Raw genomic sequence first — 19,835 nt, forward strand, 5'->3', positions numbered from 1 at the left:
CTCTGAGGGTCTGCGCAGCACGTTTTTGCAAAGCATAAAGATCTAGTTTGTAACGTGCTGTAAAGCAACTGCACTGAAAATTAGTTGCCCAAGCACTTAACCAAAATTGGTTTTTGTGTTGAGTTTTTTTTGTTTGTTTGTTTGTTTTAGAGTTATGAGGAGTTGTATGTTTTTCAAATGGTAACAGCAAAGGCAACTGATAAATAGCTAAAGAATATGTAATTCACAAGATAGGTGCAACTGAGTGGTAATCAGTTAAAATAGTCTTTACTACATTTCTCAGTACATGACTATACGCAGAACATAAAAAGATTTCAGTTTTTACTTACGTGTCTTGGATCTTCAGGATTTACAGAAGCAAGAGAACTCTGCAAGTCTGCAAGCTCTTTCTGTTTTTTCCCTATTTCTCTTTTCTGTTTCTCCATTTGTTTTTCCAGTTCTAAAGCTTCCTTGCGTAGCTGATGCAGGATTTGTATCTTTTCACTCAGTTGCTGTTCAAGACCTTCCTTGTTGGCCTGTGATAACTGGAGATCGTGTTAGGAGGTTGGGTAAAAAGCCAAATTGAAAATACACAGCTGATCAAGAACATTTTTAAAAGTTAAATCAGACTGCTAGTTTAGCCTAACAGGTTGCCTAAAAATGATCTGTTCATGGATTTGAATCTTCTTAAGATAAAAAAAACCTCATAGGATTTTCTCAAAAGAAATTAGAAAATACAAAGACAGTTTGCTTATGGCAACTAGAAACCTTGTAATGTTAGTCTACCATGCAAGGAAATGCCAGAACCCTCATTTTGACCATTATCTTGTGCTTTGTTTCCAAACAAGACTTCAAAAGTCTCTTGTATAAGTCCTTCTTGCAGTCTTAAGAAGACTATCCAGATTGCCTTTTTTTCCCTTCCCACAGTTACGGCTTCTTAAGTAAAAAATGGAAGATTCTGGTCATTGATTTTAAGGCAAGTTTAAAGACTAAAAATAGCAATAATTTATGACAGTTGTTGAAGAAATGGAAGATGCAATTTTAGTTTAATGTTTATAAATATTTAAATTTATTGCTGTCAGTTATGTAGCTACATTGCTTATTATTAGCTGCACAACTAAACCTACACAGTTACAGTCCTTCCTGAAAGGCCTTTTCTGATAAATTGGGATATATTCAATCCACACAATTATATTGAGAAGTTCAGGTAAAACTTCCTCTCTCATGAACGTGCGTGTCATGTCATAAGCACCTCTTACGGTGTTGTGACATTGCTCTGTTACTTTCTGCTCTGTCTACTAAGCCTTTCAGGAGCTATAAGCTTCTGGTTATCGGAACTGAGAAGATAAGTTCAAATTCAAATCTAAATCTCCTGCTGCATAATGCAGTGACCCTTAACTGCCCACTTACTGCAGTACTCAAATCTGTATTTATGTTCTTTCAGAGCGTTCTGGAGAAAATTAACAATCAGCAGCAGCATCATGTGGAACATGTCTAGATACAATTAATTGTACTACAAATCTGACATCTTATTTATAAACAAGCTATCTAAAACCTGTAAGATTTTTTTTGATGCATGACAAATAGATTTATATCTGTCCAATGGCCCCTTTAAAAAAAAAACAGGGAGAAAAACAGTTACATTTTCTACATCAACACTGCTTCAAACATTCACTTAGCTTCTTTGCATACTTTTTTCTGAGCCAGAGAATCCTCCAGTTGTTGCAGTTCCCCCGTTACTTTCAAAACCTGTTGCTCTGCATTTGCTATTGCACTTTGCAGTTCTTCTAATCTTCTTTGTGCTGCAGGCAAAAAAACCCAACAAAACCCACAACCCCACAAAATACTTTACAGTATTCTGTATAACAGAATACGCATATTTTCTTTTAAAACATTAATAAGAATGCATTTTCTTAAGACAGTGATAATCAACGCTAATACAGTCTGGTTTCTCAAAAAGTACATCTAAAGTTTTTTTAATGGATCTCATACAATTAAATTAGTGCATCAAATATGAAACCTCCCTAGCACTCTCTTTTCAGTAATATTTAATCCTTCCATCCTGAGTAATATTAAAATAATATCAAAAAGAAATTGTAATGGTTTTGACCCAAAATGCATCAAGTACAGTGCTTAGAAATTACAGCACTGACAGCTTTTGACACACTATTGCTATTCTCATGTCAAGTATGCGTCAAGCATTTAATCAGTGGAATACACTACATTGATATACCTATTTTAACTTTTATTTGATAAAAATTAAGATTTTACCTGAGTGAATCTTTTTTTCTTTGGTCTCTAGTAGTTCATCTAGAGTTTGGAGCTGCAATTTCATCTGGGGTTTCTGACAGAAGTCATTTTCATCTAGCTGCATTTTTCCAATCTCCATCTGCTGAGCTTTGCTAGCAATGTAGCCTTCTCCTATAAACATATTTCTTTTATACCTAGCTTTACCAATGTATGGGCTTTCACCAGGTAAGTTATCAAGTTCAACATCCTGAAATGTATGAAGCAATATGTCTTTATATGTATTTCAGAAATATGGTTGCAGTCAACTCATAATATACATTTGACTCTCTTAACATGCATATAAAGGAAAACCAATATGAAATTCAAATCATTAGAAGAAAACAGACTACACTTGACTTGTTTGGCCTTGAACATTCTTATTATTTTATAATGGAATTAAAACCAACCCAATTAGGGTATGATCAGTTTGTGGCAAATGGGTAACGCCAGATAATATTTAACTGGAGGCATTTTTTATAATATTTTAGACTAGTAAGATAGTATAGACTAGTAATATACTAGACTTAGTAATACAGATGATACTTAGTCCATCATATTGTTGCATTTAAACCTTACTCAAACATAACTTAAAAAAATGATTCATAGTTAATGATTACTGATCTTTACTTTCTTGTGCAGACCCCTTTCTTTCAGGCATCTCTGCGATTGTTTTGCAAGTATGACAGAGGTTAGCTCGACTATGAGAAAAAAACAACAGAAAAAGGACTGAAATTCTAATACCGTTTAACTCAAGAACATTCTGGCTTGTGGAATTTCTCCACATGAAAGGGCCTCCAGAATTAAGCCAGAAGAAAGGACTGTCATTTATGGACTACCATTTCTTTGGTTAATAATAAGAATTAAATGTTTCTTCATTGACTCTACTTAGCTAAACCATACATGTGTAGGTATGTATACTAATATTCAACACATTAAGTGTCACTCAGATTCATTTCAAATCTTGTAACTTATGGTTTTAAAATTAGATTTTTATATTTCATAAACAATAACTCTTAATAAAGCAGTATCTATTGGAATGCTAGAAAAACTGTTAAGTTTTCTGTTTTCTGAGTTGAAAAGCAAGAGAAACAACAATGAAAAGATCCATTCTTTTTAAAAAATTATTACCTCTGATGGAAAGTAATTTAATGGCTCAAATTTTGCATCAATCTTATAAAATGCCAGTTCCTGCTCCAATTCATACTGCTTCTGGCAAGCTCGGGTTAGCTCCGTTGTCTTCTGCTTTAACTAATAAACCAGTAAACAAAGTAAGTTGGTTCATTCAAGTGTCATCATTGTCACATACATTTCAGTTCAGCAGAGAGCAAGGCAAGGATATTAACTTTGAAACAAAGCTCACAGCAGAAAAAGATGGTGTATTTTGGATCAAGACTATCAAAGTGCAACTTTATTACAAGATACAATATGACGACTAACAGTAGACAAGAACCCCACAATTAATATAACACAAATGATCACATGAAAGGCCTTTTAAGTTTACATGTATCAAAGGTTTGAAAATAAATTTGTGACTAACTCACAATAAAAAAAAAATAATTTGGGTACAATCCTTTAGAAAAATCAATGCCAAATAATGAATATATTTTCTGCTACTCATGAGCAGTTCAACACTTATTGTCTGTAAGAGAAACAAAACATCTCAAGTGTACAGAGCCTATGCATTTCATTTTGGCTTAACTTTGTGCTATTTTGTTTTAAATAAAAGTCCATCATGTGATTTCTTTTTAAATCAACTTTTCACGCTGAATACCTGAAGGAGAACATGCAGCAAAACTCCAATAGACAGTGGAAAGCAGGACTAATGGAGGAAAAGAAATAGAACAGACTGGAATAAAGGAAAGGCTTAAAGGAAGATTTTAAAACCCAATATGTGTCAAGCAAAAATTATCTGTGTTTCAAAGAAAAAAAAATACGAAAAAAAGAAATCAAGAAAGTTGCATCCAAAACCCACAGTGAATATACAGCCTTACTGGAACACTTTATACAAATGCTCCTACTGCAGTAAACATGCAAATAAATCCTAGAAATAAAAATAACCATGCAACCCAGGAGCACAGTAGGGCTACCTTTAGTGAGGAATAAAGGCTCTGCGGAAAGGGAACTGTGACAAACCAATACACCAGCTAAAGGAGGAAAGAAGCAAGCAAAGTTTGTCATCCAAAGGGTAAGAGTGGGTTAAGTTGCAAAATATACGCTGCTAAATCTCACTATACTGAAAACTACATCTTAGAAATAAGCTGCTGGTTTAGTGTGCGTGTCCACAGAATAAACAGCTATAGAAATATTAGATATAGAGATTCTGAAGGAAAAAATTTTAGAGGACAAGTCTAACAAGTAAGATAAAAGCTATATTTTAAGTTCCAATCAGGTCATTCACAACGGAGCACTCTCAAGCCAACAGGACTTCTCTTGCATTTTATAGCTACCACTGAAAGGCACCTGTCAAACCTAAGATCTTAGGATGATGTGAATAAAGTACAAGTAAACTAATGGACATTACCAGAACAATAATCAAGCGGTATTACTGACATACAACACCTTGCTTTTGTAAAAGCATTTAATCTTTTCCCTTATTGCAGCAGCACTTTAAAGTCCAAGCAACACAGGAGACTCAGTACACTGGCAATTTAGCAGCTAAAGGATCCTTAACCTTTCATCAACTGACAAAATTTTAAACGACAACAACAAAAAATTACTAGAGACAAACAAATAAGTTACTATGAAGTATAAATTACAAAAGTGATACTGATTACTGGCTCAATATACTTACTTTATCCACAGGAAGAACACTGAAGAAGTGATGAAGGAATAATCAATCTCTAAAAGTTGAGTGCCTGAGTTCTGTCTCTCAATTTTAAACATAAACCACCAGCCATTTGCACTCCCACATTGACTGCTCTGTTTCTGACATCAAAACTTCCAAATACTTACTTAGTGCAAGTGATTATCTTACCAATTCATTTTTGGTGCCCAGGTCCCTTTGTAGGTCTTCATAGCTTTGTTTCTGTTGCAAAGTCTTTTCTTTTAACGATTTGTTGACCTCATCCTGATGGCGAAGTTGCTCAAGCACTTTGGACTGGTTAAGTTTAAGGTTCTCTATCTCCTTTACTGCATTTTCCAATTCTCTTTCTAATTTTTCTATCTCTTCTGAAAAACCAAAATAATAGAAAAATTAAAATAGAAAATCTTCTCCTTCTAAGAAGTTTTATGTCACTCACTTAAGTTCTAATATATTACTATTACCTAAATTAAACCTCTCTAGAGCTTCCTGCCTGTCGCGATTTGTCACTGGCTGTCCATCCAAGTTTTCCAGCGCTCGCAAGTGGAATATGGTGTACAAGCGGTAGTGAGGCAGACTTACAACTGGATTATCAGCAAGGAATAGAGAAGTCAGATCTTGTAGAGGCTTTAGTTTAGCTATATCATGGAGCTAAATCAAAGACAAATGGAACAACTTTAGACATCCTTTCAAAAACAATTAAACCCCCATTACTGAATTTCTGACTGTATAGAATGTTTTACGTTTGGTCCATCTCAAAGGCTCTAATTTTAAAATCTATGCTAAAGTGTAATCTCTTGAAACATACACAGTACTATGACTAAAGTAACTTCCTAAAATCAAATTGTTTCTTCTATGAAAAAATACCACTGCAAAGAGGGCAAATTACATCAAGCTTGACCTTGGAAATTCCAGAATAACAAGGCCTGTGGATATATATAACCTTCCATTCCCCCAGACTTATTCCTAAGAAAAGGGAGATTTTATCGTGAGGGGTACCCAAAGCTGGTTCATCTCTCCTCCTAAGTAGCATGACTCCTTCAGGGATTTTATTAAGTGACTTCATTTCATAGACACCCTTTTGTAGCTGAAAAACATGGAAATTAGCCTGGACCACAGAAGTAAATCTATTCATGTCCTAAATACAAAATACAAGCAAATGATTATTTACAGGTCTCCAAACCCATACAATTAACTTATCATAAGGGACACCACCAGTAACATGCAAAACTCTTCACATTGTAACCAAGTTTTCCTTAAGTTTTCAAAAACTTACCATTTCCTGAACAACATAATATAACCTATATTATGCTTTGAATAGCTAGCACAGAAGGAGAGATTTTCTGATAAACAACTTTGTTAGGCTCACAATGGCTGTGTTTCACAACAGACTTTGTGGAAAGACACACAGCAATTATTCAGGGTTAGTCAGTCAAAGTAAATGTACCATGAAAATCATGAAAAATCATTAAAAGATTCTGAGCAATTACTGTTCCTAATGATAATCACTTACGGATGATACTTTATTCTGTTTCAAATTAAGGATGCGCAGGGATCTCAGTTTCTTCCCTACCCACGCTGGAATGTGCTCAATCTCATTCGTTGCAAGGTTCAGCTTTTGTAGATTCTGCATATGTTCTATACCTTCAATTTTACTGGGGGGGGGGGGAAGGACAAAAACATCACTTATCATGAACCAGAGCAAATTTACAGTGTAACTGAGGCATTATGGATAAACTACAGCAAAATCTGTCTCAAATAATTATCACCCAAGAGATTACCAAAAAGAGTTGTTTACTGCCATGGACTCACAATTCAAATTAAATTACACCAGTTTACTTCCAAGAACTACATTAAGACCAAAAAAAAAAAAAAAAAAAATCACAGCAAGCCTTTCTTGCTCACTGTGGCAAAACCTTTACTTTTACATATCTTAATTTTAACATTAACATTATTTTAATGTGTGATAATTCCATTTTAATATGCAAAATTTATTTCTTTTTCTCCTGAGAATGTTATGGGACACAAATGAACCAGAATAAAGATGTGGGGGGGTTGGGTTTTTTTCCCCGTACAAAGGAAGGGCCAGCTGTAAAGTGACAGTATGCAGAACTACATTTTTTTAGTGTTTTTATTAAAACATTATGTAGCTAACAAGGAAAACAAATTAAGTTTTAGTTTATTTGGGCTTTTACCTAAAGGTATGAGTATTATAACAAAGTACAATAGAATGTGCTCTTGTGACCATGCTATTTTTGAGTAGGAACCAACTGTATATAACGAAAGTCTGAAAAGATATAGCAGTAGCTAAAAGCTACTCTGACCTTTTCAATTCCTGTTGAGAGAGGAAGTTGTGAGAATGCAATGTGTAGAAATGACAGTGTCTTTCTTACTTCCTATTGTTAACTGAAATCGCACCTTCTCTACTGCAAAGTAAGTCTCACGTAAAGATCATAATTTGCTAACAGAAAAATTAATGGAAACAAAGAATTTTGCTGTCGCCTGAACCATTGCCCTTCAGCATTTTTATACTACTTAGAAAAGACACCAGACTTAAAAAAGTGAAAGTGAAAAAGCAATTTAGTGAGTTTACAGACTGATTAAGTCTATTCAGCTTCCTCTCCTAAAAGAAAACTTCCTTTATTTACCTGTAATGATATACAGTAAAAGTTTAATTAAATTTTTAATGCATGTAATTGGGTTATTGTATACTCTTAATTATGGTATCTGGAAACTTGTATTTCTGGCTTGGTTTCCTAGGGAAACAAGTTTAACTGTAACCATGGTACACTAACAGCACCTCCCCAAACTATTTATCCTTCTAATACCTAAGACCTTGTGCTTTTTAAGAAGATCTCACCAAAGCCTGTTAGTCTTGACATACAACTGATGAGAAATTCATCTTAACGGTTCACACCTGTGAGAGACCTCAGGAGAGAATGTCAGCTTTCTTGTATCTGGGTTTACCAAACATCAGTGTTTCTGCTTACCTGATTTTGTTGCAAGACAAGTTGAGTTCACGCAGCTTCATCAGTTTATCCAACTTCTCAATCTTCTCTATTTGGTTGTTACTAAGATTCAGTGTCTCTAGTTTAGAGCACTTTTCCAAGTTTTCTATGTACTATAGAATAGAAAATTAATCCATTAGCACTTCACCTTTATTAATTTATTTTAAGAGAAAGGCAGATTTCTGTTTTTAACAACCACCTATTAAAAAACAGGAAGTATTCTAACATTTTATTCATCACAGTTTCACTGTTTCATTCTAAAACCTTGGTTTAGGTACAGTCTTCTATAGTGTTGGAGGAGGAAAACTAGATTTTAAATTTACAGTGGACCAGTTTCATCTGCACAACAGGGATCTTGACATTAAAAAAAACAACAAAGCAAACCAGCACAATCCAAAAGATAAAAAATTACACAAATGGATGGTGTTCTAAATTTCAGTCTGACTGATCAAAAATTTTTTCTTTTGCATAAGTCTCCACTGATGGGTTGTTTTGTTGTTTTTTTTTTTTAAAACAGAACGTGCTTGTAGAACTAGGCTAGCATAATTAGAATATAGCTGTTTACATCCACTTAAAAATAGAACTTTACCAAAAAAGAAATCAAAATAAATTTTTAACTTTGTTTAATTACCAGTTATTTTCAATAACTTACCTTAAATTTCTTGTCCCCATCCTTTGGGGAAGAAAGATTCAGTGAGCTTATACATGCCAAATTTTCCTGTTTTGACAGACCTTTTATAAGGGGGTCAGTAATGTACCTAACTCCTGCGCTAACACCATTTTCATCTGAAATAAAAGAGAAACTACCTTTAGTAGCAAAAAAATTGGTGATTTTTATACTAGTCTTCTATTGACACTGAATACTGGGAAAACATTGAAAATTATTTCTCCACACAAAGGATGAGAAGAAACAGAATGCCAGAAGCATTTACAGGAAATGACACGTAAGTGTGTATAGTCTTTTGAAAAAAGCACAGCATGCATCTCCTTTTGCCAGTCTTCACCCAGCACAGAATGGAAGGAGTCAAAGTCTCATTATTCTACGCATCTTTCATTATTATCACTTCAACATTTGAGTACCAAAAGATGAAAGCAAGTTTTTCAGAGTTCTTTGCAACAGATTACACATCTTTAATCACACAGTTCACAGAACATTGGCTTTTTAGTATGTACTTTTATACCTGCAGTCATTTATACAATACCTTTATGAAACCTATACTCAAAAGCAGCTTCTGCATTTTCTGCTGTAATATCAGGTTGTTGGTGCTTCCGTTCCATGCTTTTGCAAGGAGATGGAGACGCCTGTTGGCTAAGAGGAGATGGCGATCTGGTACTTGAACTGCCAGGAGGCATTGGACTAGCTGACATCTGTGTTTTTCTACATAATGCTTGTCTTACTGAGCCCTTCTTCATTGCCAGGAACAGAGAATATCATATGACCAATATCTGGAAGAACAGAAATAAACATCAGTCTGTACACACGTCTAAATCTTAATGGTTTGCATGCCAACAAAATTGCCTTTTTAGCACAAGAAAATATTTCCAGCAACGATATGGTGCCAAAACCCTACACCTAAGCCAATTCTCCAACGAGTGACAGCTTCCAGTTTTCATGGGCTAACATATATTGGGAGGAATGGTATACCTGTTTGCTTACACCACTCTACAGCGCGACACCAGGAACTGGCTGAACTGCTTTCTGTTTTGCTACTCATCTTGGTAACTGTCCTGCAATTTATGGCTTACACAAAGTCTGTCAGGTCTGCAGATACTCGTACCTCAGCTTAACATAGTTGGCAGAGGCCAGAAAGAGAGGGCTAGGATCCCAATTGTTTTTACTAAAGCTAGAAATTACCCACTTTACAAATAGAAGAGCAAATACAAGCAAAAAAAAAAAAGGCAATAGGGGAAAAAAAATAAAATCAGTCTAGCACTGGCATTCCTTCAGCGTTCCTTTTTCTACAAACAAGTTATTCCGTGACCGCCTGGGAACTTCCAGAGAATGTTAACAGAAACTTCGCCCAGTGACGAATATATTTCCCTAGAGGTTAGTGTAGAAGCTGTCATGTACGCGTTCAATGCACAAAAGCACTTGTAGTGACCATCTTCAGGGACAGGTTTTTACTAAAACCTAGACCCAATAAACAAAATGCACCTTTTAAGATATTCTTTATGATAGAAACATATCCTTTTAAGGGAACTTTGAGGTGTATGAGTGATCACATTGTGTCTTAAGTTGAGAAGATTTTCTTCATTAAAATGGATATTCTTTTTTTTCCCCCTGAATCTTCAAGGAGAAAGAAGGAGCCGCTCTGTTCCATACTTGGAGGCACAACTCATTCAGGGACAGGAAACTGAGGCAGGAGAGGGGTGGGGAGCTAGCGAGAAGCTACTTTGGGGAAGTTTCTTGATATTTTAAGGAGCGCAGTTAGACGTTTTAGTGCGGGTTCTTGAGAACAGATTGTCCTTTTGCAATGAAAACCAGGACGAAAGTCTCACGTTAGAAGCGGTGGGGAAGGGGGGAGCGTTAGGCGGACCCGGCCAGGGCGATCTGCCGCGGGGGTACCCCGCGCCCCGGCGGGGAGCAGAGGAGTCCTCGGTGCCGCCGCTGCCTCCTTCCCTTCCCGGTTAACGGCTGCCTCAGCCGAGCCACCGGCCTCTCCCCGCCCTCCCGCCCCGGCCGGCCCACACCTGACAGGATGGCGACCACCCGGCGCGGCACGGCGCTGCCGGCCGAGCCCCGGGCCGAGCTCCCCTCCGCGGGGCCGGGCTGTGGTGCAACGCCGCGCCCGCAGCGAGGCGGCTGGGGAGCGACGGTGCTCGCTGAAGGGGAACGCCGGTTCCCGCCGAGGGCGGTTCCCCTCAGGCCTCCGCTTTGATTACCTGCGTTGACATGGTAACGCTGTTTCACCGCTTCCCGCTCGTCGCCACCGGGGCAGTAGCGGACAGGGCGGCCTCCGAGCGACCCCGCGTGAAGGCACCGGCTCTCAGCACACCTTTCTCCCGCCTCCCTTCCTCCGCCGGCCGTTCGTCGTTTCTACCGGCCACCAGGCCCGAGGTGCTGCGGCTCCTTTAAGAGGCCGGCGCTACGAGCCAACCGGACGCCATTTTGTCTGGTTGTTGGCCGGCGACGGGTGACCGGGCCCGGGGGCGGGGCGGGGCGGGGCGGGGCGGGGCGGGCCCGGCCCTCGCGAGGCCACGCCCCTCCCCGCGCGGCTTTCCCGCCGCTTTGGCCCCCTCCGGCGCGTGCGCGGCGGTGATTTCTTTTCCTGCCGCCAACCGCCGCGTTGCCTCAGGGGCGGGCGCTCTGCCTCTGCCCGGCCCTCAGCTGCTGGAGGGTGGATTCTGAGAGGTTTTGTTATAATTGAGGCCCATGTCACTGTATAAGTAACAAAGTCTTCTCTGGTGATAGGGATTTTCTTGGGTTTTTTGATGTTTGTGTTTGTTTTTTTTTATGTCTGTTTTTTCTATATCTGTATATATATATTGGTCTCAGCGTAAAGCGGTATGTAGATGGGTTTTACTCTGGAACATTGTATGTTGCATTGGAAATATGTACTATATTTGATCATGAGAAACTCCATTTAGTAGGCTTAAATTGCCACTGCAATTGCTGTTGAAATAAATCTCTTGTAATGGTTTTGGGCTGTGTGTGTTGCTTTGGAATTCATACAACTAGGTGTGAAACATAAGGTTGAAAAATTAGTATACCAAATATGAAAAAGAACGTAGGGAAGGAACATAATTAGCTTTAAAAATCATCATTATAGACTATTGTTAGACTTTTAAAATGTTTTCCAGTGTGCTTTACTGTTTGCTCCTTAATGTTTATGTACCACCTCTGTAAACTTACTCTATGAATTCTCATTGTTTGGCATTTAGTGATAGGTATTTGGGCCATTATTTTTTAATAATATTAAGCACCTTACACTTTTGTAAGATTTTATTCTATATATTGTTGCCTCCCTTGTAATTTATTACATCTGTTCAGAAGCCCAAGTTGGTCTTCTTGTAACCTAATTTTCTATTGATCAGAAATAGTTTTGTAAATGTCTTTCCCGTAAAGGTTGGCTACGGTATTTGTTTAAACTGGAGAAGTCTTGCACAACTTTAGTTTAACTTTTCATAAACTTTTTTGTTGAGGTCCTATGCTTAGGTACCAGGCATGCAAAGGTTTTGTCACCAATGTGTTTTTAGCAAATGCTGTTTAAAATAGTACATGTTATAGATGTATTGTGCCTTAATATTTTAATTTTGCAGTTTTATTTGTAATGGTAGTACTCAGAAAGTTGTCATAATCAGGAATACAAATGGCTAAAAGAAATTTGCAAGTGAAGGGTTATTTCAAAACAAAAAAGGAAACTTCTTGTCTAAACATCAGTGTGTTGTGTTTGATATAATTCAAATGCTTTTTTTTCTTCTTATGCAAATTTAAAATCACTTTGATTTAAATAAAAATTATTTTCTGAAGGACAAACTGAATTAAACTTTTCTATGTTGGAGGGGTTTTTGCTACCTCAGATTTCTTTTTTTTTTTTTTTTTTAAATGGAGCTGTCAAACAGAAAAAGTTAGGACTGACATAGGATTGCCCTGGACATATTCAAAAATTGAAATCCTAAATGAAAAAATTCCTAAGTTTAGCTGTTCTGGCTTCCTTGGGAGGGGGCAATAACATTTTAGTAAAACATGATCTGCAATTAATTATTAACTATGTGTGAAATGTGTTGGTATTTCTGTTCATCTACAGCAAAAGTCAAACACAGTTTAATCCAGAATCATTAGCATCTATGGTTTGCTGTTGTCATAGACACTATGACAATTTTAGTATATTTTTTTGTTTTGCTATTTTCTGGAACAACTTATGGCCAAGAGAAAACGTAAGTAATTAAATACACAATTTACTGTAAATGTTACTTGATTGTTATCTGCTATTTTAGGTAAATAGACACAGAATTTAAGTAGAGCCAATACAAAAGGCACTATCCAAATTGATGTGTTTTCACTCACAAAATTCTCACTAGTGTATGTGGAACTAATGCTAGAAAAAGGACTGATGGTTCTGGAATTACTGTATTTGCTGCCAAAGAAAGAGGTAGAGTCATCTTCTTACGTGCCACAAGATAAATGTGCAAAAAAGTTAAGAAATAAGGGTGGTGCTCATTAGCTTTTTTGTAGTTTCTGAAGACAGATACTTTGTTACAGTTTGCTGAAAGGTCTTACTTAAATGTGTATTTTACAATTGTACTTGGCAGTGCTTTTTTAATTCTTGAATCTGTTAATGGTGTATAGAAAGTGGCCAACCTAAGTGCTTTTGGCATTTCAGACAAAGAAGATGCACATATATCAAATGTTTTGTTCAGCAGCACATCATACATATTTTAGATACACTAAGTGGTCAGTTACTAAAGCCTGGCTTATGCTTTTGTGGAATGATACATACTTCAGTTCATAAAGCACTGAAGAAATCAGAGTAATGCTGCAAAAAATTATTCACATTTGCCTTCACTGTAAGTTGCACCATCTGTTTCAGTAAGAACTTTACTGGTGTGAAAACTACACAAGTATACTATTTGGAAGATTAGTATTTCAGGGTTTAATTTGGCAAAAGGAATAATTACTTCCATGTAAATAGCCTGTTTTCGTAGACACGCTTTTGTGTGTCTGCACAATCAAACATCACCTAAGCTGTTATTTGGTAATGTTACATTACAGTTTTTGTAAAAATTATTCCGACTGGAGCTCTACTGTGTTTTAGTGTCTTAGAATAACTTAGCCTGATTAGTTTGTTTGCTTTATCAGTGTTTACGTAAGTGAATTACAAAGGGAAGTAGTAAATCCGAAAAAAATATAGTTCCTTACCCTTTTATTGTTTTATATTCCATATACAGATATGTCCTAACAGCACCAAAGATCTTCCGAGTTGGGGCATCTGAGAAAGTTGTAGTGCAAGCTTTTGGTTATGAGAAGGAATTTCCAGTCAATATTGCCTTAAGAAGCTTTCCAGATAAGCTTGCTGTTTATTCTTCTGGCCATATTTCTTTAACTCCAGCCAACAAATTCCAAGATGCTGTAACTTTAACAGTAAGGAATTCAAACTTTTCTTGCAGTGTTTTTATTGTGACATCTAGTTATAAGTGTTAAAAAAATATTATGGTAAGTTTTCTGTTGTTTAAACTGTGAAGGGAAGCTTATTGCCTCAATTCTCAGTTTGCCACATGTAGATTATTTCATTTTAGTTTGTCTGAAATTGAAATTATGTTGGCTAAAATTAGTGTAAAGGAGTGACACCAAAGTTAAATGTATAATCAAACTATTTTAGAAACTTCATAGTCGCGTAACTTTAAAAAATAAAAAGGGGGAGAATGAAAACGTTTTGAACATGGACAAGATATGTCAACTGAGTGTTCAGAGTAAGCTAAAACAGTAACTAAACCGAGTTTCAAAACTTGGTCTTGTATGTCAGTGACAAGCTCCAAAGGGGCTCAGATTTCACCATAAAGCTTTATTTAACTAATTTGCTTGAAGCAAAGAGTGCTTTTTACTGTAAGCTGGTGACCAAAAGGTTTTACTTGGAGTGATGCATTCCAGAGATCCTTCTTGCCCAGTTTTCCTTTTACAGCCAAGATAGCTATTTCACCAAACTACCAACCACAACAGCAGCTTTGGTGTGGCCGGGATTTATCATGTGTATAAATGGAAGTCTGATTATATGTACTCTCATAATCTCAACTGGGCTTTGCACTTTGCTATTGTAGTTCTGGAGATAGATAAAATGCAAAATTTCAAAATATCTGTTTGTAGCTTAGTACTCCAGACCATCATCTATGATGTAAGCAATAATAAAGTCTTATGGGTATTGATATTTTTATTTAATAATAATTAACAACACGATAGTAATTGCTATTCAGATACTCTTCAAAAAAAAAATCACAAACCCCCCAAATGTGTAGGGAAATATACTTGAAAAATATTTTAATATTCTTTAAAAATCTTTTAATATTTGCTAAAAGTCTTTATTTCATCTCGTCCAGCTTCAGCCAACAGATTTACCAAGAACAGAGGATTCAGTCAAGTATGTGTATTTGGAAGCCGTTTCTCCACATTTTACAAGATTAAAAAAAATGCGTGTTTCCTATGAGAACGGATTTCTTTTTATTCATACAGACAAACCAGTTTATACTCCTGATCAGTCAGGTAAATAATGCTTATTTCTCTTGGCTGTTATTTAATTTTTAAAGTCTGTTGACTTTGCCAAGGAATTAGGATTTAAATGTCCTTTGAGCTCTTGGGTTATGTTGTATTGCCATTGGCTGCTATTTAATTTTTTAATCATCAGAATAATATTTTGAACTATTTGATCACACTGTGGAAATTTATCACTTCTCCCAATATTGTCTTAGTCCCTGTCCTCTACACCCTAAATGACTGATCCATGGCCCAAAGAGTGAACCATTTTCCTGAGAATATGTTAAAAATATTTGTGAAGAAATGATGACTGAATCATTGGTTTCATGTAGATTGAGCTCTTTTCCTACAAAAGGGATATAGTAGGATTGTGATGGTAAAAAATAATATTGCACTGTAATGATTCAATGTGAAAGGGTGGTGGTGCAGGGTCTCTTGTTGCTAGCACGAATAAATACTCTTTGGACACCATACTGACAAAAGGTCAAGAGCATTCTGTAAATACCAAAAGGTTAAAAAATTAATATGGACAAAAGGTTGGGGTTCGGGCAGTTTTTTTGCTTGTTTGCTTTTTAAATCTCTATAATGGTATGTCTTTGACATTTATTGTAATAATTCTTACAGTGAAAGTCAGGGTTTACTCCCTGAATGAAGAACTGCAGCCAGCTCGGCGAGAAACTGTCCTAACGTTTGTGGTAAGTTGTAATTTAATTTAATATTAATATTCTGTAGATCACAAAAACAATAAATGTGGTTAAATGGTAGATCAGTATCGCAATGAATATTTAATAAAACTGTTAGATGTTTTTGCACATAGCCAGAAATCTTTTACAGGATCTAAAAACTACTTTGTCCAGTTGGATAGAGATTTTCATGTCCCAGATCTGCAGTTGTTCCAGAATGGAAAAAAAGAAAAAAAATATTAATTATCTTTAATACCTGGGGAAAGGATTTTTGAGGGAATTTTAATAATATATGGGTTTCATACTGTTGTCTATTTCGTTTAAGACATAAAAATAATCAGTATCTACTATTTTTTTTGCTGTTAACTTGTTGTTGGCTTGTTATTACAATAACGTTTTAGCAATTTTAAAAGCATTGTGTAGTAACAGCTTTTAATTGTTGGAACCACAGTAAAATGGTTTATCGGAATTTCAGTCTAAGTTATTTCTAAAAATGTTTGTGTTTTCATGCTGTGAACATGGCAAAACTCTTAGAAAAATATGTTACAGCCAGGTTCCCACTGAAATCACAGAGTTAAGATTTTCCTTTTGAGAAGAATGATCTGTAACTGCTGATTCTTTCCTGTTGTATTTTAAAGGATCCTGAAGGAGTAAAAGTGGATATTGTAGAAGAAGATGATTTTACTGGAATAGTTTCTTTTCCTGACTTCAAGATTCCTCCTAATCCTAAGTAGATTTATTTAATGCTTTTTGAGAGTTATTAACATAATACTGACTTTTCTTACAGACTGTCAGAGTGTCTTTTGCTTGATACACAGAGTATGCATGACTTGAAACTTGGAGTTTTCTAACATTTCACATAGTGTGTAACCATGGTATAAATAAAGAACTTATGACCAAGTATTCTCCTTTAAAGTTGACTTCCAAACTAACATTTGTCTCCTAAAGGCAAGTGGGAAGCTTACTCTCTGTGTTTTCAAATAGGTGACATATGCTCACTGTAATTAGAGAAAATGAAGAGATGTAGTGAGTGGAAATACGGGTGATAAAACTGAAATTAAAGAACAGCTAGTGGTAGGTTTGTTATGCTCAATTGGAAAGGAATATTAACAAAACCTAAAGCTTTCTACTGTAGAGATAGAAACAGTGTCAAAGATGTATTGATTTCAAGGAGGGGACACATTCATTCTTATTTCATACATATATTCATAGAAATCACCAGCATTTTTCCAGAAACAGCAGCATACAAAATAAATAACTCCGCAGTTCTCCTTTTAGTCTTGAGAGGGTGCTGACGATTCACTGAATTGGCAGAAGGATGCTAGCAGGTCCTTGCAAAAATGATTTTTGACTGATTTACTTTTCATTAGGAAATTGGCAAAAATTTCAGTCTAAGTAAAAATTAATTTTGTATCCTTCTTGAACCCGAGTATCCATTATCAGTAGACTTGCATAATTTTTATCATGGTCTAAACAGCCGAAAGATTGTAGGAACTGATTTTCTATAAATCATTATGTAAATTGCAGTTGTGCCTCAGTGCTGTAGTAAGAGAGAGAAGGACCCTAATTGAAGTCTGCATGAGTCCTTTGGTGCATTTTCTTGGCCAAAATCTACATTTTTGAATGTAGATACACATACCCATTCTCAGTCAAGATCTGACTGCTTGTATGTCTTCATTCAAGGTGACCCTTCTGATGGATCCAATCACTGTGAACCATCTGCTTTTGGCCATCGTACAAAGTTTTGTTAGTAGAGCTTTCTTGGTTTGTTTGATGTAATTTAAGATGGTGATGCACTGAAAGACTCATTTTTTTAATTTTTTTTTTTTTTTAAGTACAAGGTACTGCATGTTAGAACTACAACTTAGATTGTCTATGCGAGAAGTTAACTAACATGCTTAATCCTTTTTTATAGTATATATATGTCAAATTATTATTCAATCCTTGATCCAACTCGAACTTTAAATGTTTCCTTATAACAAACTTGCTTTTTTTGTGGATTTTCTGAATTCTTTATTACTGTGCTTTACAACCTTATAAATGGCTAAGTGTGTTGAGTTTTCCTTTATTTAACGAAACAATCGATAATTGGTCGTACCCTCCGGCCATGTGTCTATTATTAGGGGAAAAGACTGCGTTTTTCACTTACATTGAGCAAATTTACCTATGTTACAAAACTGGCAAAGATGAAATGGATGTGGTATGTAAATTAAAGCAAACTGGATCAGATTTCTTTGAATGGTAAGATAGGAAGATATACACAATTAGATATGCTCTGCACATAGAAGTTCTGTGGGTTTATGTAAAACAATTTGAAATGAAGCAAATACCTTTTGAGTGCATCTAGTGGCAAAAAAAAATAATCCAAATTATGGTAAATCGGGTAGGTGATAGATACTCATCCTGCTGACTGCACTGAAACAGACTTACAGCCACAAACAGGCATTTGTCTAGCCCCAGGAGTGGTAATTGGCAAGTGAAAGAAGAAATAACGTCTTAATGACCCTAGTTACATTTACAGTCTTCAAAATGTGTCTCTGCTTGTAACTATAAAACAATAATTCTGACAATAGTCATAATACAAATAATGGCATATTCTTTTCCAATTTATTTCAATGCTTTAAAATAAGTTTCAAATAATTGTTAATATATCAAAGCAGAATCTTCTCAAAATAGGCATTGAACATGTGCAAAAACTTGGTGCAGGATTTCTCTCTAATTATTAAGATAAAGTATTGTTAAGTAGTAATATTAACTTTTGTCTGTGACATTATTTTTCATCTTAAAAAGTGATTGTTGCCATTTCATAGGTATGGAATTTGGAAGATTGAAGCCAAGTATAAGAAGAATTTCATAACCTCAGCTGTTGCAAAATTTGAAGTTAAGGAATATGGTAAGGTGTGCCCATACTGTGAACCTTCAGTTTTAAATGTTTTTTTCAGAGAAATTTATAGAGGACAACTACACAACACAGAGGAAGAAATGCAGAAATGCCTGAGGTAACATTGGCCTGCTTATACACAGCAACGAGATGCAGTGTAATGCCACTGTAAACATTGGTATAAGACTGTATTAATACAACTTGCCTCTAAATAGAGGTATTCTTTAGTATACTGGGTCATCTTGACATAGTTGCCCTGATGCAAAATGTGGAGCCAAGGCAACTGCAGATAACTTCGGACTTTGTAAGTTGGTCTTCACTGTGGATGAACTGCCAGCTATATTTTGGAGCTATAATGTAATTCAAATAACTTGAAACTGCAATTCTTTGATGGCTCTACAGGGGCGTCTTTCTGAGTACCTGTGGCTTAATGTAAAAAAGCACATCTAAGCAGCTTTCTTTTTTACTCCATTTTCAGCAATGCCAAGCTTTTCCATCCTCATAGAGCCAGAAAGCAACTTTATTAGTTCTGATAAATTTGAGAACTTCAGGATTGTTGTGAAAGCTAGGTAAGGAAATTTGGCTTTGATTTCTGAATATGTGTGCATCTCCTTTTACCTGAAGAATGATTCTCTCGTGTACAGAAGTTTCCTCTTTTACTTTCTCAAGAACCCCTGTATTCCAGTCCTTTCTGCTCCATAAGAGAATTGTCACCTTTTTTAAAATCCTTACAAAGTGATTATTTTTCAATAGAAGTGTTTAAAGCTACACAGACATTTGTTTTCTATCTCTTGCCTATGAAATTACTCTTCTTCAAAAATGAATGCTTTGTTGCAGCCATTAAAGCAATCTTAAAAGCATTTGTATTGTTGTTTTGTTCTCAGCTATTTTTATAATAAGAGGCTTGCAAGTGCTGATGTTTTTCTTCGTTTTGGAATAATTGAAGAAACTGAAAAAAGAATGATGCCTCGTGCAATGCATGTAACTAGGGTAAGAAGCAGCAAGCCAA

The 19,835-nt window shown here is 35.9% G+C and overlaps 2 protein-coding genes across 6 annotated transcripts in view; one reads left to right on the top strand and one right to left on the bottom strand.

Moving 5' to 3' along the window:
* Positions 1–11,222, bottom strand: part of CNTRL (centriolin) — a 35,691-nt gene extending 24,469 nt beyond the window's left edge. For 2 of the 3 annotated variants that reach the window (XM_074608393.1, XM_074608396.1), the window contains exons 1-12: positions 10,960–11,222; positions 9,279–9,522; positions 8,729–8,862; positions 8,059–8,189; positions 6,582–6,723; positions 5,533–5,719; positions 5,243–5,436; positions 4,356–4,412; positions 3,397–3,516; positions 2,251–2,476; positions 1,672–1,781; positions 330–524 (exon numbers count right to left, since the gene is read on the bottom strand). In XM_074608393.1, coding sequence (XP_074464494.1) covers positions 330–524; positions 1,672–1,781; positions 2,251–2,476; positions 3,397–3,516; positions 4,356–4,412; positions 5,243–5,436; positions 5,533–5,719; positions 6,582–6,723; positions 8,059–8,189; positions 8,729–8,862; positions 9,279–9,489 — 1,707 coding nt within the window. In that variant the 5' untranslated portion in view covers positions 9,490–9,522; positions 10,960–11,222. The remainder of the gene's footprint in view (positions 1–329; positions 525–1,671; positions 1,782–2,250; positions 2,477–3,396; positions 3,517–4,355; positions 4,413–5,242; positions 5,437–5,532; positions 5,720–6,581; positions 6,724–8,058; positions 8,190–8,728; positions 8,863–9,278; positions 9,523–10,959) is intronic. The other variant, XM_074608394.1, reaches the window with a different exon arrangement.
* Positions 11,223–12,278: 1,056 nt separating this feature from the next.
* C5 (complement C5) overlaps positions 12,279–19,835 on the top strand; it is a 28,683-nt gene continuing 21,126 nt past the window's right edge. For all 3 annotated transcript variants that reach the window (XR_012590032.1, XM_074608739.1, XM_074608740.1), the window contains exons 1-8: positions 12,279–12,954; positions 13,966–14,158; positions 15,109–15,271; positions 15,887–15,957; positions 16,584–16,675; positions 18,756–18,838; positions 19,305–19,395; positions 19,711–19,816. Coding sequence is in view for 2 of the 3 variants with exons in the window: in XM_074608739.1 (XP_074464840.1) it covers positions 12,890–12,954; positions 13,966–14,158; positions 15,109–15,271; positions 15,887–15,957; positions 16,584–16,675; positions 18,756–18,838; positions 19,305–19,395; positions 19,711–19,816 (864 nt within the window). In the remaining variant the exon portion in view is untranslated. The remainder of the gene's footprint in view (positions 12,955–13,965; positions 14,159–15,108; positions 15,272–15,886; positions 15,958–16,583; positions 16,676–18,755; positions 18,839–19,304; positions 19,396–19,710; positions 19,817–19,835) is intronic.

The sequence above is a fragment of the Larus michahellis genome, chromosome 15 (assembly GCF_964199755.1).
Source record: "Larus michahellis chromosome 15, bLarMic1.1, whole genome shotgun sequence".
Lineage (NCBI taxonomy): Eukaryota > Metazoa > Chordata > Aves > Charadriiformes > Laridae > Larus > Larus michahellis.